Raw genomic sequence first — 24,134 nt, forward strand, 5'->3', positions numbered from 1 at the left:
CTTTTGGTTTTGTTAACTGTTTCCTTTGCTGTGCAAAAGCTTTTGATTTTGATGAAATCCCAAAAGTTCATTTTTGCCCTTGCTTCCCTTGCCTTTGGCGATGTTCCTAGGAAGATGTTGCTGCGGCTGAGGTCGAAGAGGTTGCTGCCTGTGTTCTCCTCAAGGATTTTGATGGATTCCTTTCTCACATAGAGGTCCTTAATCCATTTTGAATCTATTTTTGTGTGTGGTGTAAGGAAATGGTCCAATTTCATTTTTCTGCACATGGCTGTCCAATTTTCCCAACACCATTTATTGAAGAGGCTGTCTTTTTTCCATTGGACATTCTTTCCTGCTTTGTCGAAGATTAGTTGACCATAGAGTTGAGGGTCTATTTCTGGGCTCTCTATTCTGTTCCATTGGTCTATGTGTCTGTTTTTGTGCCAGTACCATGCTGTCTGGATGATGACAGCTTTGTAATAGAGCTTGAAGTCCGGAATTGTGATGCCACCAACTTTGGCTTTGTTTTTCAATATCCCTTTGGCTATTCGAGGTCTTTTCTGGTTCCATATAAATTTTAAAATTATTTGTTCCATTTCTTTGAAAAAGATGGATGGTACTTTGATAGGAATTGCATTAAATGTGTAGATTGCTTTAGGTAGCATAGACATTTTCACAATATTTATTCTTCCAATCCAGGAGCATGGAACATTTTTCCATTTCGTTGTGTCTTCCTCAATTTCTTTCATGAGTACTTTATAGTTTTCTGAGTATAGATTCTTAGCCTCTTTGGTTAGGTTTATTCCTAGGTATCTTATGGTTTGGGGTGCAATTGTAAATGGGATTGACTCCTTAATTTCTCTTTCTTCTGTCTTGTTGTTGGTGTAGAGAAATGAAACTGATTTCTGTGCATTGATCTTATATCCTGACACTTTACTGAATTCCTGTATAAGTTCTAGCAGTTTTGGAGTGGAGTCTTTTGGGTTTTCCACATAGAGTATCATATCATCTGCGAAGAGTGATAATTTGACTTCTTCTTTGCCGATTTGGATGCCTTTAATTTCCTTTTGTTGTCTGATTGCTGAGGCTAGGACTTCTAGTACTATGTTGAATAGCAGTGGTGATCATGGACATCCCTGCCGTGTTCCTGACCTTAGGGGAAAAGCTTTCAGTTTTTCTCCATTGAGAATGATATTTGCAGTGGGTTTTTCATAGATGGCTTTGATGATATTGAGGTATGTGCCCTCTATCCCTACACTTTGAAGGGTTTTGATCAGGAAGGGATGCTGTACTTTGTCAAATGCTTTTTCAGCATCTATTGAGAGTATCATATGGTTCTTGTTCTTTCTTTTCTTGATGTGTTGTATCACATTGACTGATTTGCGGATGTTGAACCAACCTTGCAGCCCTGGGATAAATCCCACTTGGTCGTGGTGAATAATCCTTTTAATGTACTGTTGAATCCTATTGGCTAGTATTTTGGTGAGAATTTTTGCATCTGTGTTCATCAAGGATATTGGTCTATAGCTCTCTTTTTTGATGGGATCCTTGTCTGGTTTTGGGATCAAGGTGATGCTGGCCTCATAAAATGAGTTTGGGAGTTTTCCTTCCATTTCTATTTTTTGGAACAGTTTCAGGAGAATAGGAATTAGTTCTTCTTTAAATGTTTGGTAGAATTCCCCCGGGAAGCCGTCTGGCCCTGGGCTTTTGTTTGTTTGGAGATTTTTAATGACTGTTTCAATCTCCTTACTGGTTATGGGTCTGTTCAGGCTTTCTATTTCTTCCTGGTTCAATTTTGGTAGTTTATATGTTTCTAGGAATGCATCCATTTCTTCCAGATTGTCAAATTTGTTGGCGTAGAGTTGCACATAGTATGTTCTTATAATAGTTTGTATTTCTTTGGTGTTAGTTGTGATCTCTCCTCTTTCATTCATGATTTTATTTATTTGGGTCCTTTCTCTTTTCTTTTTGATAAGTCTGGCCAAGGGTTTATCAATTTTATTAATTCTTTCAAAGAACCAGCTCCTAGTTTGGTTGATTTGTTCTATTGTTTTTTTGGTTTCTATTTCATTGATTTCTGCTCTGATCTTTATGATTTCTCTTCTCCTGCTGGGCTTAGGGTTTCTTTCTTGTTCTTTCTCCAGCTCCTTTAGGTGTAGGGTTAGGTTGTGTACCTGAGACCTTTCTTGTTTCTTGAGAAAAGCTTGTACCGCTATATATTTTCCTCTCAGGACTGCCTTTGTTGTGTCCCACAGATTTTGAACCGTTGTATTTTCATTATCATTTGTTTCCATGATTTTTTTCAATTCTTCTTTAATTTCCGGTTGACCCATTCATTCTTTAGAAGGATGCTGTTTAGTCTCCATGTATTTGTGTTCTTTCCAAACTTCCTCTTGTGGTTGAGTTCTAGCTTCAGAGCATTGTGGTCTGAAAATATGCAGGGAATGATCCCAATCTTTTGATACTGGTTGAGTCCTGATTTAGGACCGAGGATGTGATCTATTCTGGAGAATGTTCCATGTGCACTAGAGAAGAATGTGTATTCTGTTGCTTTGGGATGAAATGTTCTGAATATATCTGTGATGTCCATCTCATCCAGTGTATCATTTAAGGCCTTTATTTCCCTGTTGATCTTTTGCTTGGATGATCTGTCCATTTCAGTAAGGGGAGTGTTAAAGTCCCCTACTATTATTGTATTATTGTTGATGTGTTTCTTTGATTTTGTTATTAATTGGTTTATATAGTTTGCTGCGCCCACGTTGGGGGCATAGATATTTAAAATTGTTAGATCTTCTTGTTGGACAGACCCTTTGAGTATGATATAGTGTCCTTCCTCATCTCTTATTATAGTTTTTGGCTTAAAATCTAATTGATCTGATATAAGGATTGCCACTCCTGCTTTTTTCTGATGTCCATTAGCATGGTAAATTCTTTTCCACCCCCTCACTTTAAGTCTGGAGGTGTCTTCGGGTTTAAAATGAGTTTCTTGGAGGCAACATATAGATGGGTTTTGTTTTTTTATCCATTCTGATACCCTGTGTCTTTTGATTGGGGCATTTAGCCCATTAACATTCAGGGTAACTATTGAGAGATATGATTTTAGTGCCATTGTATTGCCTGTAAGGTGACTGTTACTGTATATTGTCTCTGTTCCTTTCTGATCTACCACTTGTAGGCTCTCTCTTTGCTTAGAGGACCCCTTTCAGTATTTCCTGTAGAGCTGGTTTGGTGTTTGCAAATTCTTTCAGTTTTTGTTTGTCCTGGAAGCTTTTAATCTCTCCTTCTATTTTCAATGATAGCCTAGCTGGATATAGTATTCTTGGCTGCATGTTTTTCTCGTTTAGTGCTCTGAAAATATCATGCCAGCTCTTTCTGGCCTTCCAGGTCTCTGTGGATAAGTCAGCTGCCAATCTAATACTTTTACCATTGTATGTTACAGACTTCTTTTCCCGGGCTGCTTTCAGGATTTTCTCTTTGTCACTAAGGCTTGTAAATTTTACTATTAGGTGATGGGGTGTGGGCCTATTCTTATTGATTTTGAGGGGCATTCTCTGAACCTCCTGAATTTTGATGCTCGTTCCCTTTGCCATATTGGGGAAATTCTCCCCAATAATTCTCTCCAGTATACCTTCTGCTCCCCTCTCTCTTTCTTCTTCTTCTGGAATCCCAATTATTCTAATGTTGTTTCGTCTTATGGTGTCACTTATCTCTCGAATTCTCCCCTCATGGTCTAGTAGCTGTTTGTCCCTCTTTTGCTCAGCTTCTTTATTCTCTGTCATTTGGTCTTCTATATCGCTAATTCTTTCTTCTGCCTCATTTATCCTAGCAGTGAGAGCCTCCATTTTTGATTGAACTTCATTAATAGCTTTTTTGATTTCAACTTGGTTAGATTTTAGTTCTTTTATTTCTCCAGAAAGGGCTTTTATATCTCTGGAGAGGGTTTCTCTAATATCTTCATGCCTTTTTCAAGCCCGGCTATAACCTTGAGAATTGTCATTTTGAACTCTAGATCTGACATATTACCAATGTCTGTATTGATTAGGTCCCTAGCCTTTGGTACTGCCTCTTGTTCTTTTTTTTGTTGTGAATTTTTCCGCCTTGTCATTTTGTCCAGCTAAGAGTATATGAAGGAGCAAGTAAAATACTAAAAGGGTGGCAACAATCCCAGGAAAATATGCTTTAACCAAATCAGAAGAGATCCCAAATCGTGAGGGGGGAGAAACCTCCTCTGATTGGGATCTCCTTTGATTGGGATCTCCCAATCTCTTCTGATTGGGATCTCTTCTGATTTGGGGATAAAAAGAGGTTCAAAAAGAAAGAAAGAAAAAAAGAATTAAAAAAAAAGAGATTGAATTAAAAATTCAATCAAGAATTTTAAAAAGAATTAAGAAAAAAAAAGATTGAAGAGATTAGGATCTCTTCTGATTTGGGGATAAAAAGAGGTTCAAAAATAAAGAAAAAAAAGAAAATGAATAAAGAAAAGTATAAAAAAGAAAAAATATATATATTAGATAATCTAGTTAAAAAACATTAAAAAAGAAAAGGGTAAAAGTTATAAAAAATTTTAGCAGAAGAAGAGAAAAAAAAATGAAAAAGAAAAAAATTAAATTAACTGCAAGACTAAAAAATCACAGGCAGAAAGCCATGAGTTCCGTGATTTGTTTTCTCCTCCTCTGGAATTCTGCTGCTCTCTCCTTGGTATTGAAACTGCACTCCTTGGTAGGTGAACTCTTGCCTGGATTTCTTGTTGATCTTCTGGGGGAGGGGCCTGTTGTAGTGATTCTCAAGTGTCTTTGCCCCAGGCGGAATTACACCGCCCTTATTAGGGGCCGGGCTGAGTAATCCGTTAGGGTTTGCTTTCAGGAGCTTTTGTTCCCTGAGCGCTTTCCGTAGAGTTCCGGAGGACGGGAATACAAATGGCGGCCTCCTGGTCTCCGGCCCGGAGGAGCCGAGAGCCCAGGGCCCCGCTCCCCAGTGCGCCCTCAGCGAACAGCTCCCAGTAACTCGCGTCTGCCTAACCTCCGGCCGCGCTCCGAGCTCACCGAGCTTGCAACCGGTTCAAGGCAACTCTGAGCTGCGAGCTTACTGTCGGCTCTGTCTCTGCAGCCGGCTTTCCCGTTCCAACATCCGCAAGCTCTGCGACACTCAGACACCCCCGATCCTTCTGTGACCCCGCGGGACCTGAGGTCACGCCGACCCCGTGTGGGCTTCGCCCCGGTTTAGCCTCCAAAGCGATGTCCTTCAGCGGAACAGACTTTTAAAAGTCCTGCTACTTCTCCGCCATCTTGACTCCTCCTATGTCAGCAATTTGATAAGTACTTTTATGTCAGTACTTTTATGTCACCAGGACTTTCTGGTGTACATCATTTTTACATTGTGATGAAGACTAAGTTTTCCATGGCTAGGTCCCTGCAATGATATGTGTCTAATAAATTACAGAGATTCAGGATGACATGGGGGATTGCCCCTGGAATATTGCCCCTGATGCCTAGTCACTGGTCTGAGTTATTTAAGGACTCAGGTGGAAATATATGGCCCACTCCTTTTTCTGCTCTTGCCCGTGTCTGGGCTAGTGCAAGGATGGATGGTTAATCTTAAGCTTTTCATTACTTTCTTTTATTTTGTGTGGGTTTTTTTTTTCACTCTATACTCTTAGGTTCAGTACATGGGGGCCTGCAAATTTAACTAACAAAAGACAGAAGGGAGAGTATACAATTTTATGGCTATTTTATACATATGGGAGTTCAAAGAAGAAGTGAAACTCAAAGAAGTGGTTGGCTCAGGGGGCTTTTAATAAAAGAAAGGGCATTTGGGCTTCAAGGGATGATCAGCTATGAGAAAGTGACTGGAAAATGTATAGGAAGTTAATGGGAGCTAAGGGTTATTTTAGTAAGTCTTATATAATGCAGATCTTGGGGTACCCTGAATGGTTCTCTGGTGATGGGCTGCTTACTTCTTTCTGGTACGAAAGAGGTTGGGACAGCTTCACAAAGGGAAATTTATGCCCTGCTTTTAGGTAGAAATGGGGAGGAGGGAAGGGAACTCTTTGTATCTGTTGATTCGCAATTGCCTGCAACTCAAAATATCCTCATGGCAAAGTGGAATATTTTGGAGTGGCATATTCTGATCCCCTTCATATCCATCTTTACTTTTCCTGCTTCACGGAGAAAAATGGTATATAGTGGATCCTTTTCTCCCCATCTGAAGGATTCAGGGTGGGTTTTTTTATAACTAGTGTCCTGAAATGCCTTCCTTGTGAGCCAGTGTTGATTACTTGATCGTTGGAAACAAGGGTCCTTACCTATGGTTGTCATTGCCAAATGTGGTTATATCATTGATTTTTTAAAATCTCCCTGCCATCAATTCTTATAAGTTTAAAAAGTGTATTGCATCTAGAGTGTAAACTGTTCTGACATATTTTATGGCACTTATAGGGGAATCAAAACCTAGTGGTTGAGGCAAGAGCTGGAGCCTAGGATGCGGTGGGCCTGGAAGAAAGCTGGATGAGCGGCTCCCTTGGCCCATGCGGCTCTCTGTCTTTGTGAGCATGTCTGCCCCCCAGAGGGCGAAAGGTTGGGGTGAGATCACACTGCTCTCACACCTTCCATATCTTTGCCCCCACAATAACCATCAGGATTTGTGGTCTTCATCTCTATGCAGAGAGAGTTGCCATGAGAGTCCTGGTGCCCACACCACGGGCTGGCCTTGGCCGTGCATCTCTATAGACATCACTGGGTAACTGGGGGTTGACTTGTTCCTCAACGAAGGTGTGTCTGAATCCTTTTGGCCTCGAATGTCCCAGAGACGTTCCCATCCAATCCCGCTCGTCTCTCTTCCCGATCACGATGTTCATGAACTTGCAGCTGGAAAGAGTCACTGCAGTATACGGGTCCTCCAACACATGCTACTGTATTCATTCCCCTGTTATCAGAGCTAAAATGTTAACCTTTTCTGTGGGCCCTGGCTAGATCTGAATATTTAAAAGAGCTTTTAAACCTTTTTTACGATTTGCTATTTATGCTAGCTCCTGCCCCAGAGATCTAGAGGGAACGATCTCTCAGTTTGGTTTTCCTTCCCTGCAAAAGCCTTCCCAGGGTTAGGCGATCTGCCACTTTTTCTTTGCATTTCCTTTACATAGTGTGGCTATTGCCAACTGATGGTCACAGAGTCCTTCTCAATAACACAGAGACAAAACGCCCTGCATAGCTGATAAATTATAAGCAGACCCACGTGTTAGCTTGATGGATGCCTAGAGTGAGCCTGTGTGAGTCATGGGTGTTATTTTTGGTCAAAAGAATCGTGTGAACTTTTCTCCTCTATTTCGAGTGCTTTGAAATGGACTACTTTTCTTTCTTTTTTTTTTTTTTCCCTCTTTAAGGTATATGTCAAGGAATTAGGTACCCTATCAGAGCAGTCATTTTCCAGCTCCCGAAGTTATTGTTTTGGAGTTGAGGAGGTGGAAGGACTGAAAAGCCTGAATAGAAATGAAATGTGTGTTGACAAGTCACCCAGCCTGGGAAATGTGAAATTACAGCTGAGCGCTTTGAAGCGAGGTGCCTCCCCCACCGTACCCAACAGCGGGGTCGGTTTCAAAGCGCGAGTAGATTTACTCAAACCCAGCGTGGAGGCTCTGCGCTCCTCATGGACCACCATTCTGTGGCTACTATGGAAATGCCTGGCTTTATCTTGGAGGAATTCTGTTCAGCCGGCTGCAGAGTAAATAATGGTCGGGAGTCACATCACCGGCTCCGCAAATCCTTCTTTCCAGAAGCAGCCTTGTCCTCTGCTTCCCGTAGCACTGGAACCTGTGATGTGAATACCAGGTGCCCGCCCTGTGCTAATAGCTAAATAACCTGGCAGCTCTCCAAGCTCAGGGCTTTTCAAAGTGAGGCCCAGGACCATGCCGGGAGCCAGGCAGCTCACTTCTGGCCCATGATAAACACAGAAATTGAGGAAGTGTTCAGAAACTTCTGTGGCAATTTGACAGCACGATTTGATGTCTGTTGACTCTACCAAACACTTGGGGGTTTTACCCTGATGCCATTTAAATTCATTTTTTAAAAGATGTTATTTATTTACTGAGAAAGGAAAAAACAGAGGAGAGTAAGAGGGAGAAGCAGACTCCTCGCTGAGCAGGGAGCCCAGTATGGGACTCGATTCCAGGACCCTGAGATCATAACCCGAGCCAAAGGCAGATGCGAAACTGACTGACCCACCCAGGCACCCAAATTTATTTTTCTAGTGATTGATTTTTATTGTATTTTACAAAAGTTCTGCTCTGTGCCTGGTTGGAGGTAGAGGACTAGGCCTTCTCCATGGTTGGATCGGGTTGTACTGGTTTAGCCACGACCTGAGGCTGGTGATGGAACATCAGTGCCTTCCCACTACCTGAGGAGCTCAAGCCACTGTTGATTCAAAGAAGAAAGACTGGGGCACCTGGGCAGTTCAGTCAGTTAAGTGTCTGCCTGTGGCTCAGGTCATGATCCCAGGGTCCTGGGATCCAGCTTGCCTTTGGCCATTACACTCAGCAGGAAACCTGCTTCTCCCTCTCTCTCTCTTTTCCCCTGATCCTGCTCTCTCTCTCTCTCTCTGTCGCTCACTCTTTCTCTCAAATAAATAAACGCAATCTTAAAAAAAAAAAAAAAGAAAAGAAAAGGTTAAGGACATTGCAGATATGGGGGGGGCGTGGGCGCGTCTTTTATTAAGTTTCCACGGGTACTCTTTTTCAAATTTAATTTTAATTCCAGTAGAGTTTACATGCAATGTTATACTAGTTTCCGGTGGATAATAGAGATTCCACAACTCTATACATTACTCAGTGCTTGTCCTGATAAGTGTCCTCTTGATCCCCTTCGCTGTCACTCTTGCAAGCATTTGTTCCTGAGTGTCCCTTCTGCTGGTTAGGAAGAGGCAGGCGCTGTGAACGTGAATTTTGCTGTGTCTCCTGCAGAGGGGGTGCTGAGACGCTGCTTCCCCGCTCCTCCGTTGGACCAGTCCCTCCAGTCTGTGAGGGAGGGATTATGCTAGCTGAGCTCATGTCTGGGAAATGTTCTGGGGTTCCGTGAAGGAAAGCAGAGGCAGCCCACTTGTGCTACCATGTGCTAAGGAAGGAGAGTGGCAGATAGAGGGGAGAAACCAGGAAAGGGAAGTCAAGAGCTAAATCATCACTATACTCTGGTCCCTGGGGTTGGCCTATCCTTGTGACCTTGAACTGTTCTCCAACTGGAAATCGGGAATCAGAATCCTGTGATGTGTTAGGAGTGAGGGAAGCAGGGTGCCTTTTCCCTTATCGGGAACTTTCCCCACTCCCATCCACAAGGCTCATGCCAGCTCTCTCTGCTTTTTTAAATCTTTGTTTAAATGTGGTGCTTTCCTGGGCACACTTTGTTCCCTTTGCCCACTTTGTTTTTCTCATCATTCAAGCACTAGGTCATTCTGTATTTTATGGCAACATAATGTAACTAATGTAACATCATCTATTCAGATGGGAGTGTACAAGGGCAAGGCATTCTGTCTGTCCTGCTCAGTGCTGTATATCCAGAGTCTAAAACACATGGTAGGTGCTCAATAAATATTTGTTGTATAAGCAAATGGATGAATGAGGAGCAGTAAAAGAGCAGGGTCACAAAGGAGCTAATTGTGTCCGAGGAGGCATTCGGCCGTCTCTACCCAGCCGTTCGCTGAGTGCTTGAGTTGGGGCTACTGGAAGGACACAGTCAGGAGGAGCTAACCCTTCAACCAGCACCTACTGTATACCAAGTACTGTGGGAGTTGTCCTGTGTTCGTTATTCAATTTAGGTATCACATGGTCACATGAGATATGGGTCAGCTGCATTTTCAGATGGGGAGACTCAAGAGGTTGAGTACTTCCCCCATGGTCACCCAGCCCTATGAGTGGCAGAACTGGGAGCCAGCTTAATTGATCTCATTTCTAAAAACTTCCAGAAATAGTCATTTGGTCACAGTGTCTCTTGCTTTTTGCTTTTTTAAGTGTAAGATGGGAATTAATTTTCTGCATCCTTCACCAAATTTTATCTGATAAGAATGGAAAACTGAGAAAATCAGAATACAGCTATTCTAAAATATGAACCTCACACATACAAGGTTGAAAATTAGATCGCATTGTTGAGGAATACAGGGCTTGGTTAAATCCAGCCAGTGGGGATGAATCAGGTTTCCACGCAAGACTCTGTGCCCAGCACGGGCTTCAGTGTTGGTACATACTGTTAATATTCCATATTCTTTCCTAGGCTGAGACCACAATCTCCAGACTCAACATATTGTCCCTTGTTTAGAAAATATTTATGGAGCATCTACTAGGTGCTTGGAGTAGATCATAGAGAGAACAAAATTCCCTGCCCTTCATGGAACTTCTATTTTTTGTAGAGAGAGAGAGGCAGGAAATAAGTGGTAAGCAGTAGGCCATGAAATAAATCACATGATATCTTAAAAGATGGCATGGGCTACAAAGGAAAAAAATAGCCTAAGGGAAGGGGCTTAGAAGATCAGGGTGGAGGTGAGTAGGTTGCTGTGTTAGATTGAGTGTTAGATTGAGTTAGTGTTAGATTGGGTGGTCCAGTTAGGCCCTGTTGAGACTGTGGCTTCTGCACAAAGTCTTGAAGAGGTGAAAGGGAGAGGGAGCCAAGAGGTATTCTGGTAGGAGAGCAGTCCCATGAGAGAGTATAGAGCAACTGCACCAGGATGGGAACATGCCTGGTATGCTTGGACAACAGCAAGGAAGTAAACTTGGGAGGTGCCCAGCCAGAGTAGGGAAGAACCTGAAGGTAGAGACAACCTGAATCCCTAGTAGATGAGCCATGGGAGATGAGACAGTGCAGAGTCAGGGATGAGCCAAACCAAGGATTAACTTTTTTATCTTTCCACCTTCACTCCTTTTTTAGAAGCTGACATTGAGTATTCCCAAAAGTATTAGCATTAATAAAATTATTATTATTTTTTTTAATGTAGGCTCGACACCCAATGTGGGGCTTGAACTCATGACTCTGAGATCAAGAGTTGAAAGTACCAACCGAGCCAGCCAGGAGCAAAAGTATTAGCATTAAGGTGCTTGGAGATTTGGCCGCTACACTTACACTAGTCCCCTAATGCCTCTGCATTTGGGTTTCTTCAGCTGTAATATGAAGGGACTCTTCACAATAATCTTAAAAATCGCCCTTCCAACTATTTCTGAATGATTCCCCACAGGCCATATTCTCATTGCTTGCTTGCTTCTGTCCCTCCTTCCTTCCTTCATTTATTCATCATGAGTTTTTAAAACATTTGCTGGAACACAAGCCCTTCCTGAAGCAACAGACATGGACGCCAAGGAAAGGGGGAAGAGCATCTCTGCCTTTCCATCACTTGCAGTCTTCTCGCTGAGGTTAGAGGAGAGGGCAACAAGCAAGGCAAGAACCAGAGCAAGCAGCAGCTAGCAAAAAGGGGAACAGCGCGGCAGTCACGTGACCGCCATTTCCAAGCTCAGGGTACCTGCGGAAGGGGGGGGGGCATGGTTAAGAGGTCCTCACATGCTCTGGGGAAGGGGGCAGTGATGATGTGAGGTGGAGCTGGCTCGAGGTGGGGAGGCTGGTGCATAGAGAGTGGGCCATATGGGCCAGAGGGATTTGGGTCTGAGCAGGAGGCACAGCCTATGGATGGGATGATGTCATGAACCCGGATCAGACAGGTGAATGGTCCTGGCACCACAGGACCAGAAGAAGGGAATAAGGAGGTGAGCAACCCAGCTGGGACTGTTGGATTACCTCCAGACCCTGATTTCTGAAGTGGTTGCTCATTCCTTGTCCCCTCTCTGGCAAACTCATCTCATGATCACGATTCTGGGCATTGAGGCAGCAAAGAAATCTCACTAAACCAGTTCTATCTGAAGGGGAAGAAAACTATCTAAACAAGGAAATGAAGCTTTCTCCTGTATTGTTGGCTCAACTATAATTGAACTCTACATCCATTTGCAAGATTTTTAGCACAGAGCCCTTAACATTTTTTCTCTAAAAAGTCGAATATGACTGACCCCTCCGTTTCTTGTCCTTGTGCCCTTCTGGAAATAAAGGAGATCCCTGTGCTGAGGTTCACAGCCAGTGCTGTTTGCCCTCACCATGCAGTTGTCATGGTGTGATGTGTACACTTGCGATCGTGGATGCATTTATCTAATGGGCTTTGTATGGCTACACTCGGCCGGGGCGCCGGCCTCGGCAAGCCCAACAAAGCCCCACATTGATCCGCTCCCATGTTTCTGATTGTATTCCATAATATGTTGACATTTCCAGGCTAATCTTGCACAACTACTGCGAGATTCTCAGGACCGAAATAAACATCTGGGAGAAGAAATTAAAGAACTTCAGCAAAGGCTTGCAGAAGTCCAGGGCGACAATAAGGTACTGTGAATATTTAAAGGGAAAAGCTCCGCCGTGTAATTGTGTACTTAGAGGTTTATGGGGAACACATCAGAAAAACGTAATGCCGCATTTGCTGAGAAATTTGTTATAGATTTTTACATTTGCAGTGAAAAGTCACAGTTTAGCATTTCTTATCTTTATGACATCCCTTTTGTGTGTGTGCGCACGTGTATGTGCGTGCTTCTGGGTTGCTCCAAAATATTGCCACAACCCACTGTGGAAGTTTCATTATATTCAGCTTGGTGGTGAATAACATTGCGGTTGAGGGCAAAATAAAACCCAAAATGCTATGCTTTCCCCTTCTCTACAAATAATGGATTTGTGGCTCAGATGATTTGGAATTATTCGCATTCAGTTTTGAATTTTAAGTAGTCATCCTACTAATTATGTTCACATAACCAATTTATTTTATTGCTAAATTTGGCAATTTGTATGGAACATTGCTCAAAATCCACTGCGTGGTATTAATCAAACTCCCCTGTTGGCAACGTTAATTATAAAATATGAACTCATAAACTCCAAACTAAATGTGTGCGCTCTCTCTCCCAGCTGAATCTGTGAACAAAAGTACAATTGAGAAAAGGAAGAAAAAGTTTTCATTCTGTACCCACCTCCTGACCAGAAAAAATTTCTATTTTGCCACAAGAGATCCATTTCCAACTCCTCGCAGAGGCAGCTTTCCTCACAGAGATGGCCATTGGAGCTCAACTCAAAAAACTCCATGGCAGGGAGGAGGTCCTTTCTTGGGAAATGCCTCTTAAATGTTACCAAATTTTCTTGACAAATGATGGTGATGTTCACTGTTTCTGGGAGTTCTTGGTTCGTGGAAGGCTCCATTTTGAAAGACGCTGGCTCTTTAAAAAATGCACGCAAGAGTCTGTGTTATGCAGAGAAGTCTTCCATGATCAAAGATCAGAGAGGATTTTCTGCTACTGGTTTGAGAGGCTCAATCTGAGGACCAACTAGGAGGTCTTCCTGCTTAGCCTCTTCTCCACTTAATCAGCCTTTACATTTTTTTTAAAACCCCTTGGATTTACATATATTTGGAAAAAATTAGGCTTGACTATTCCAGGTCAGGAAGTAGGGGGTGGGAGAGAATGCCTGAGAAGAGTTTTAATTAACACTGGACAAGCTAACCAGGGCTCTGGTGTGGTTTTATGCACCATTACAAGGATTTAAGCTCTGTAACCTAGGTGTTTGGTTCATAATTAAAGGCCAGACCTTCGTAGTCGTTCCTCAAGGTTTTCTAGAGAATGAAATGAGATGTGTGTAGTAGTTTCCCTTAAACCCATAAAAATACTACAGGAATTTTGGAGACATAATAAATCCACAAAATATTAGAACATTTTGAAAAGATGTGACTTTTGGATTCATGGTTCTTGATTGATTTTATTTCCTTATCTCTTTTTTTCCCCCTTAAATGAGCTATCCACCTCCCCAACTTTCCAAAATATACTTCTGCCTCATCTTTTGGTCACTTTTAATTTTGACACCTTTTAGACATGGGAATCGACATTTGCAACTGGTATTTCAAGGAAAGAAAGGGAGGGCGTGTGTGTATATGAGCATGTGTGTATGCATGTGTGAGTGTGTGCAGGACTGAGTGTGTGTGTGTGTGTGTGTGTATGTATGCACGTGTCACACTAAGCACAGGTCTGGGGCTCCTTGTGTGTTGGCACAGTCTGAGCTTCTTGATTTGTTTGCGCTCTGGGTCTTTATTCCAGTAGCTGGACACATTTATCAAACTTTGTTTTCTTGCCCAAGGTTTAGAATTTAGTGACTCATATTCATGGTCTGTGAAGTAATTTGCCCTCCGAAAGGTACGGGGAAGATGCTATAATGTTCAGCAGGCCCCGTATCTCAGTATCCAGCCTCCCCTCCTCAAAAAAAGACCAACTGCCGTGAGCCCCAGAGAATCCATTTATTCTCATTTGCATCTATAGTTATAGGGCTGATTTATTTTCAGATCCCTGTGAGTCATAGCCACCCTCCCCCCCAACCCCACCCCCGGTTGTCAACATTAGGGCCAGATGACTCATTCGATAATGACACCAGGCATCTTGGGAAACGCAGAAGCCCCTGTTCCTTGGTATGTGGTGAAGAATGGGTTAATCCTTCATTTGTTCTTTTGTTGTTCGTTTAGTTCGTTTGTTGTTGTTTAATTTGTTAAGTCACTTGCTGTTCCAACCTTTCTATCACCTTCCAAATCCAGTTCAACCTCCTTGCTGTGGTGGGTAGGCCCTCCAGTATCTGGCCCCTTAACTGATTTCTCCAGCCATGTCTATTGCCATTAGTCACCTCGTGCTTCAGTGCAACAGCACTAATTTCAGCCCCTTTGCTGAACTTTATTGTCCTATGCCTCAGGGCCTTTGCACCTGCTACTGGTGCTGTTTGGGGCACTCTTTCCTTTTACTTCCCTCTCCAACTCTGGTTCATCTTTCCAGTCTTAGGTCAAATGTAGCCTTCTTCAACTCTTAGGGGCAGGTCCTATGCATGCCCACAGTGCTCCGCTCTTTCCCCTCTGCTTATGCATGTGTATGGCACACTTGCCCCAAGAGTAAGCTCTTTGCAGGCAGAATTCCTGACTGGGCTTTATTGCTGGGAATTAGCACTCTTAGTTCCTGGTACCTGCACATTACTTAGTAAATCTTAATTGAAGAAATGAAATGGAATAAATGAGTGAATGAATAAACGGAAAGAATGAAGGGAAGGAAAAGAAGAGCCAAAGGTTCAAGAAAGAGGAAGAGGAGAACAAAAAGGACAAAGAATATAAGAAAATAAGCAGACTGAGAAAATAAATTGTGGTTGTCACCAGTAACTCCATTCACAGACCAAGAAGTAGTTTTAAAATTTGGAGAAATGAGCTAGAAAAGCAAACTTTCATCTAAGAAAAAATAAAACCAAAGCAAACCCCAGGTGTGAGAACTTGGGAAGCCCTTGTGGAGAGAGCAGAGTGTCTGAGGCTGAGCCTTGGTGGATTCAGGGTGAAAGTCCTGCCCATAGGCTGCCTCAGGCCTGTGAAATTCAAGAACACTTAGTATCTGATGTTATTGGACTGCCCCTCCCCCAGCCCATACCATTCCAAACAGAAGGGCCGATGGCATCATTTTATGAGTGACTGTTAAAGCAGAAGATTTTTATCTCCAAGTTGCCATTTTAACTGATGACCCTTATCCATATTTTGGGAAGCCCAGATTCTAGATGTTAAGTACATTTAAGAAACAAGGTGATAGGAAATTACTTGCCTTGGATATTTTAAGGTAGACTAATTTTTCCATTTGTTCAGCTAGAGCCTTGTAACCCTACGTGTCATAAAGCATTTTCAAACAGCCTCTTGAAAGATTTGTTGCCACCCTGGCTTACAAGCAGCTTAGCCCTCCCATGGGGTTGGGGGGTGGGGGGGTTCTGGGATAGGGTGGGGGGGGTCCCATGATCAAACACCACCTGCCATCTCTCTGAACTGTGCCCAAGAATTTCTCGGAGCTCCTGGTTGGACACAAACCCCCAGTACAAGCTAGAAGAGAGGCATGAGGAGGGAAACTTATCAGACACCCTCCGTTTCCTTGATAATTATGGTTCTGAAAGGTTAATGAGGAAAGAGGAGGCATGTGGGGGAAGGGAGGACTCATATCTCCACAAATCACCTTGAGAGAAGCTTTTCATGGGTGGTAGATTGCCCTGGGCTCTCAGGGTGTCAGTCTGTGCAGAATAAGGACCAATTATGTGGAAAGACCCAGACAATGCTGGGACCTCAAGTCTGAAAAAGAGCCCAGTAGAAGAAATGCAGCTTTCCTTCCTGCCCCAGAGGACTGCCTGCTCCTTTTCTGGGCATTAAAAGAGTGGATTTAGGGCAGGAAGACCAGGAGGAAGAAGGGGTTTTCTGAGAATTTAAGGATTAGTAAGAGTCACCAACAAACCCAGCAGAGCACATTTGGGTCAGATAGCCAGAGGTGAGCTGGTAGACCAGCTCTTAGAAAGAGGAAGGCTAGCTGATAGTGCTTTATTGATTTATAACGAATCATGAGGCCACCAACATGAAAGCACTGAGCGGAGAGTTGGGAAGATCGGCACCCCAGGAGAGACCAGCTCCAGCCTTGCCAATGTCAAGTGGTGTAGAGAAATATAGTCTAAGAAGTCCAACTTTGGAAATTGTTCGAACCAGATTTATAGCTCTGCCAGTGCTTGTTTTATGGCATTGAGCAAGTCGGTTTTCTCTCCAGGCCTTAGCTTCCTCATCTGGAAAATGGGAGCAATCATATCTCACATTGAATTGTTGACAGGTTTTATCATTTATTCATCCACACATAAATGGGGACTTGCTACGTACTGCTTAGTGTTCTAGGAGATGTGGATATACCAAGATATAAGAAAGACAATGTACCCATTCTCACAGAGCTTATATTCTAGTTGGGGAGAGATACAGTAAGAAAATAAAATATACAAGATCATCAGATAGAGGTTAGTGCTGGGAAGAAAAGAAAGTAGGACAAGGAGAATTAATGATTGGGCGTGTGTGTGCAGTACTCAGTGTTTGTAAAGGGTGTAGCATAGTGCCTGGAACCCAGGAAGTGTTCCACTAAGGGTAAATGTTGCTGGTATCTTAGCATGACCTGGGGCCAGATTGGCTTAGAATTCTCTTGTGCAAGTGTTCTACCAGGAAGCTCAGGTCTTCCATCCTATTGATCAAGTATTTTCAGTGAACTGGGTACATGCCTCCCAGTAGAGACAGAAATTGTGGTGAGAAGCCTCACCTCTGGATCCCCCAAACTCAGCATTCCTTATAACCACCCCAGACTTTGCCAGCACCAAGCATGCTTCCTTTGGTGCAGAGCTCCTGGAAGCTTCCTTGCATTTTGTGTGCCCCTTGTAAAATAGGCACCCGACAGAGCGTGCCAGGAACAGGAACTCATGTTCACAGTGAGACAGCCAGAGCTCGGTTTTCTTGTCCACTTGCTTTTGTTTTTTCTTCATGTGACAGCTTATGGCACTTTATTGCAGAAGAACAATAACGCAATGCAAGGTATTCAAAAGTAAGGATGTTCCGGTGGACAGCATCTCCTAGCAGTGTCCCGCATCCGAATTTCCTGGGCCCCTGCTGGCCAATTGAAATGTAGCTCTTTGTAATATTGCATAAAAACAGGGTTTTGCCCTTAATAATGAGCTTTATGTTACACCAGCTGATGGCCTTTAAGCTCCTCTGTTTTATGTGGCGTTGGCACCATAAAACGATAGGGCCCTTCTGTGAACATACCTCTATTGACGTGGGACTTTTGGATGGATTCAGAGAGCAAACCAATTAAGTCAAAGCCACGAGCCAATAAAGACAGACCAAGGAGTATGCAGGTGACTAATTAAAGTATATTTTGTTTTTTTAAAAAAAGAGAAGAGTGCTCAGCTGTGGCTGTTTGTAATGGTCCAGAATGAGTTATCAGAAAGCTCTTTGTAAACCGTTCCTCTTTATGCTTCAGAGGAACAGAGACATGTCCCAGTCTGTAGGAAACTCAGATGAAGAGCGCACTCTAATGAAAAGCTCTTACCTTGGGGCATTATAGAAATTAATTACAAAGAATTGAAATGAGTGATAAGGGCCCTTCGCCGGCTCCAGCCCCTCATATCTTGCTCTAACTGGGATCTTGACTATGAACTATAGACAATGCTCAGATCGTTCAGCAAGCAGTCGGAGCAGATCAGTATTCCCTAAGGTTTTACTGTCAGATGAATTAGACACATTAGGTCTCAGAGACCGTCCTGGAGCCCGTCCCACCTCAGGTGAGTGCGTAGCTCGGGTGGCCCATGAGACCAGGCATTGTAACTTACTTCTTATTTTTTAGTTTTTTCAAGTATTGTTTCCTCTCTCTCTCTTTTTTTTTTAAATTTAAAATCAATGTCATTAACATGCATTGTATGACTAGTTTCAAGCGTAGAGTTTAGTGATTCCTAGAGAACTGGTTCTGAGAGATAGTGGCCCAAGACTCCTTCTACAGCACGTCCCATCCAGATCACGCTCAAGAGCAAGGACATTGAAGCGCCCTATGACTGCTCGGTGGGGCCCTATAAAGACTGTGGTTCTGAGGCTGACGTGTACTGAACTGGCTGACGGTAATTCAGGGGCTTCCTAACTGTGTGCTCGTGGGCCAGCTGCTTGAACTTTCTTTGTCACAGTTGTTCTCCTCTTTGGCACAGTGGAGATAACAGTAGTACTTGCCTTAGAGTGCACGGCTCAGTGGAAATCATCTCAACAGAGCTGTACTGAGGCCCCAACTATATGCTCTACAGAGGGGGAAATAAACAGGGAGTCCCTGCTTTCATGGGGCTTCCATTCTAGTAGGGATAGATGAACAGTAATCAACTAAACAGATATATTCTATTTCATAGATTCTGAGATGAAGGCCTTCACATTTGAACATCTCTGACATATAATCAGTGGTATTGTGTTGTTATGATGGACAATTTTTATTCCTTTTAGACGTACATAAAGATGGGTCTTAAAGTTGATGGAGTTTTTTTGTTTAAGAATTTATTTATTTTAGGGAGAGCTAGAGAGCATGAGCAGGGGGAGGAGCAGAGGGAGAAAGAGAGAGAGAATCCCAAGCAGACTCTGCACTAAGCTCAGGACCCAAGTGGGGCTCAATCCCGTGACCCCAAGATCATGACCTGAGCCAAAATCAAGAGTCAGACACTCAACAGACTGAGCCAATCAGGCACCCCTGGAGTTTTATATTTGATGAGATACAGTATGACATGTCAGAGGATATTTGATGCTAAGTGAAAACATGACTTAGAGTACTATGGGGTGCAACCAGGGCAGGTGGTCAGGGAAGGCATATCTGCTCACAGGCCCTTTGCTGAGAAGCTTGAAGAGTGGGAGGTGGGAGGTGGTCAGGTAACCAAGGGATAAGGTGCACAGCCCTGAGACTGGGACAAGCTTGGGACGATAAAGGCATGGCAGGGAGGCCAGTGTACCTTTTATGAGAATTAAATACGAAAAGTTATGTTGCATAAAGCACTTGACACAGAACACACTCCCCTAGGGGAATGCTGTGCGGTCGCTGTCGTAGTTGTGGAGAGAGGTGATGGAACATGAATTCCACAACCCTATATTGCCAGGGTGGACCTCCCAGCCCTGCCATTTGCCAGGTTTATGGTGCGGGCAGGTTGCTTTACCTCATCAGAGAATGGAGATACAACAGTACATCACAGGGTACCTTGTTGGCCTTCTCTGGATTCATGTCTGTAAGTACTGAAGCCAGGGCTTGGGGTGTGGGAAGAGCCACATGTGTTCCCTGTAAGCAATAAGAGATGGCAACCTTCAGAGAGGGGGCACTGTGACTCACTGAACTCAGTGTGGACTCAGGGCAAGAACCTTGGCTTCAGAGCCTGCTTCAGCCTCTCTGTGGGGTGGGAGGGTCTCTCCTGTAGAGGACATGATAGTGTCTGCTTCCTGGAATCATGGGAAGCATCAAAATGAGAGCCCTCCTATGTTTAAAAAGTATTTAAGGGCCCCTCCAGTTAGCTAGACACCACTGTGGGTACCAGATGTTCCAGAGCACTTGATAAGGGAGCTTCTGGCTATGGTGGAGCTGTTGGTGGGGACGTAATGAGAAGTGAATGAGATCATTTCTGGTAGGTATGATGAAGACAGTAGAGTTGGGTGGTCTGAGCGGGAGCCACTTCAGGGTGAATGGCTCTCATGATGGTATCCAGGGAAGACTTCACAGGAGAGGTGACATTGAATCTGAGACCTGAAGACAGAAAGGAAGTGGGTTCTGGATAGACCAAGAGAATGTGCAAAGGTCTAGGAGTAGGCACAAGCATTTATGTTTGAGGCATTGAAAGGAAGCCAGACAGGCTAGAGAACAGAAAAAAGGCAAGTGGCTGGAGACGGAGTCAGGATGCTTGTGGGGAGCAGCTCATGTCCTCATGTTGTGCCTCATCAACCCAACTAAAAACTCTGGCATTTGTTCCAAAGCAGTAAAAAGCCACTGGAGATATGATGTGTCAGAAAAGCTTCTAGCACATTGTTTGGCTCAAGTTGGGTGCTGGTTAACCAGGAGACATTGATATACACACTAATGAGTGCATGTAATGATCTCCAGAGCCTTGGGAGGAAGACAATGAAAACAACTGTGTTTTGTTTTGTTGTTGTTGTTGTTGTTGGTTTGTTTTGGTTGTTTTAGTGACAAATTCTTTTGTTTAAAGCTAGAACTGGATTGACCTATAGATCCAGGAATTTGGACTCTGGTCTATTTACACAATAGAGTTGCAAACTAGAGCCTTTTTAAGCAATTATGTCCAATTTTATCAAGGGTATTTCAAAAAGGTCAGAGGGCAGTTGGAGAGCATATGGAGAAAACCAACAGGAAAAGTCAAGATAGGCAGGGCCTTGTTTATTAAGTCGGCAGGCATGGCACTATGCCAGCTGAATGTCTAATAAATGCCTTTTGATGCTGACCTCTCCCTAGGTGAGCTATTAGCAGCAGAACACAGAACTGGGGGGGAGGGCTAGCATCCACTTCTTGTTAGTAATCGTTTCATCTGATCTTCCCCATAACCTGACAAATAGAGTCTCTGCCTAAGAACAGTAACCATACCAACTGTAACTGGGGATTGCACTTTTAAAGCTCTTTGGAGACTTACATCAATAGTCATCATTGCATTGTAGCTGCACTTTATGAGGATAGAGACACCCTCCCCCGAGAGCTGGCATTGTGCAGTGCACAGGATGGGCAGCCATACAGAGCTATCTTGTCTACAAAATAGCTTTTATCCTTGAAATTCTTATGTTGAAACCTAACCCCCACTGGGGTGGTATCCAGAGGTAGGGCCTTAGAGAGATGAACAGCTCAGTCTTCATGAATGGGACTAATGCCCTCATGGAAGAGACCCCAGAAAGAGCTCTTAGGCCTCTCTGCCAAGTGCAGATACAGCAAGAAGATGGTTGACTGTGAAGGATGAAGCAGGCACTCAGCAGAGACGAAATCCGCCAGTGGCTTGAGCATGAGTTTCCTTGCCCTCAGAACTATGAGAAATGCATTCTTGTTGATCAGAAGCCACCCAGTCTATTATGTCCTATTATAGCAGCCCAAACAGACCAAGGCAGGAGTTAGTCCTAAGAAGCGAGATGCTGCTAGAACAAGTTACAATGTGGAAGTGAATTTGGAACTGGATAATGGGTAGGGCTGGGAGAGTTTGGAAGTGTGTGCTAGATAAAGCCTACATTGCTGTGAATGGACCATCAAGGGCAATTTTGGTGAGGGCTTGGGAAGAACAGAGGAGAATGCCTACATCTTCTTGGAGAATACTAAAGTAATCCTGAAGAGGATGTTGGTAGAGATATGGACAGTGAAGGCCTGGATGAGGCCTCGTAAATAACTAGGAACATGTTGGAAACTAGTGGGAGGGCCTTCCTTGTTATGTGGTCGTCAAGAACTCAAGAACTTGGCTGAATTGTGTTTGAGTCCATTGTTTTATGGAGGGTAGAACTTCTGAACAATGATACTTGGTATTTAGCTGAGGAGGAGATCTCTATGGAGAATATTGGAGACATGGCTTCGTTTCTTCTGATTGTTTATAGAATACAATAGAGAAATGACTTGAAGATGGAGTTGTTAAGCAAAACCCAGAATGAAAGATATGGAAGTCCTCAGCCTATCTGTATTGTAGAACAAATGAGACCACCAAGGGATGGCCAGGTGACCATTTGATAAGGAGATAAGCGTTGGTCAGCCAGCTCAGACACCACCCAGGGGTTGTTCTTAAAAACAATGAAAGAATGAATATGAAGACAAATCAGAGACCACCCAGTCGTCCTGGTGTGCATGAGCCTGGGGTCCCAGCCACCTGGTTCCAAAAGATGGAGTCACCCAGACTGCACAGCCAGCAGAGAGCCCTATGAGGTTGCATTACCAAGTCTAGGGGGTGAGGTTGTCATCCCTGGTGGGTGCAAAGGCAGAACAACAAGCCAGAGAGGATGATTCTGGAGCCTAAAGGTTTAACATTGTTCTGTTCAGTTTTGGACTTACCTAGGACCCATCACCCCTTTCTTCTTAACTGTTTATCCTTCTTGGAATGGGAATGTCCTCTGCCTGTCCTGCCTTTGTATTGTGGGAGAACACAGCTCGTCCAGTTTCACAGGCTCATGGCCAGAGGGGTTTGCCGCAGGATCAATCATGACTGGAGTCTCACCCATATCTGATTTAGGTGCTCTTTCAGTGAGGCTTTGGACTTCAGAGTCAATGCTGGTATGAGTTAAGACTTCTGGGGCTGTCGAGATGGAATGAGTATATTATGTATGTGAGAAGAACATGAATTTCAGGGGGCCAGGGGCGGACTGTTAGAGACTGAATATTTGTGTCCCCCCACAAATTTGTATGTTGGGATCCCAACCTTCCATGGGATGGTAGCAGGAAGTGGGGCTGTTGTGCAGTGATTGGGTCAATAGGAGGCGCTCTCATGAATGGGACAGGTGTCCTTATAAAAGAGGACTCCACCTCTCAGAAACGTCCTCCACCACATGAGGACACAGCAAGAAGGCGGCCATCTCTGAAGCAGGAAGCAGACACCATGTCTGCCAGCACCTCGATTTTAACACTTCTAGCCTCTAGAATGGTGAGAAATAAACGCTTGTTGTTTAGAAGCCACTGAATCTGTGGCAATCTGTTTCAGCAGCCTGGACAGATTAATACAGTGCCCATTTTCAGAAAAACAATGACAACCAGGGCCCAGCGAGGTTAGATGACTTGCCAAGGTGGCACAATGAGGATAAGCAGCACTGGGATCTGAACACAGGTAACACCTGCGAATACAGCCGTTCCTGCCCCTGCCTACCTGTCACCATCGACAGGGGCAGACGGGTCCAGGCAAGCGAAGACCAGATGAGAGAGGATGTGGAGAGCTGAGGGGTGAAGGCTGAGAAGAGATCTTGGAAAGGAATGAGTCATTCTGACGGGGGGGGGGGGCCAAGGAGGACCAGAGTTTGAACAGGGCCTCCACAGAGAAGTTGGACTCCATCCACGGAATGGGGGAGGGGCACCCAAGAGCCATTTTGCCACATGGTTTTGTGGCCGTGTCCCTCAGCCACATCCCAGCTGCAGCTGCTCCTCAGCCATAAGCTGACAACTCACACCCATAATTCATTCATAAACGTTTATTTCCATCTAAATCAGCAAATGAATACATCTATTGGTGGCGTGCATGAGCCTTATGGGGCAATGATCCGCTTCTCGGGCTGGCGCAGGGAGGTTGGCCATGGAGGTTTGATGGCCCCGTTTGGGGGAATTAAGTGGCCTGAGCAGTTGCTTCATGACCATTTCCAAGGTGGGACGTTAGCCTCATTGCCTGCAGTGTATGGATAAGGTTGGCTGCAGTCTGCTGCTTTCAGCTTGGAAGAAAGAGTGGACCTCCCCGGGGGGGGGGGGGGGGGGCGCGTAGATATGGGGACACTCACAAGGAGGAAGACGGTGATGGCAGTCATAACAAGAATCGTAATAGCAGCTGACAGTGCACACATTCTGTGTTCCAGGAGCTGTGCTAAGTATTGCCGAAAAATCCCACCGTCTCTTAGGATTATATCCTAAAGTCAGCACGTGTCTAGCCCTGGTTCCCCTGATGGTCCCTTAAATTGTCCATAAAGTTCAGGGCATGTGGCATTTAGGTTCCCGAACCGGGCAGTATGGATAAATATGAACAACGTGCTTGTGTTTGAATGTATTAGCAGCCGCCCTCCCACACCCCTCTGTCTGGGAC

At 44.1% G+C, this 24,134-nt stretch overlaps 1 protein-coding gene across 2 annotated transcripts in view; it reads left to right on the forward strand.

Annotated features, from left to right (window-relative positions):
* CCDC149 (coiled-coil domain containing 149) overlaps positions 1-24,134 on the forward strand; it is a 106,512-nt gene that overhangs the window by 44,643 nt on the left and 37,735 nt on the right. For both annotated transcript variants that reach the window (XM_044225870.1, XM_044225871.1), the window contains exon 4: positions 12,261-12,368. In XM_044225870.1, the coding sequence (XP_044081805.1) occupies positions 12,261-12,368 (108 nt within the window). The remainder of the gene's footprint in view (positions 1-12,260; positions 12,369-24,134) is intronic.

This window comes from Neovison vison, chromosome 11, assembly GCF_020171115.1.
Source record: "Neovison vison isolate M4711 chromosome 11, ASM_NN_V1, whole genome shotgun sequence".
Lineage (NCBI taxonomy): Eukaryota > Metazoa > Chordata > Mammalia > Carnivora > Mustelidae > Neogale > Neogale vison.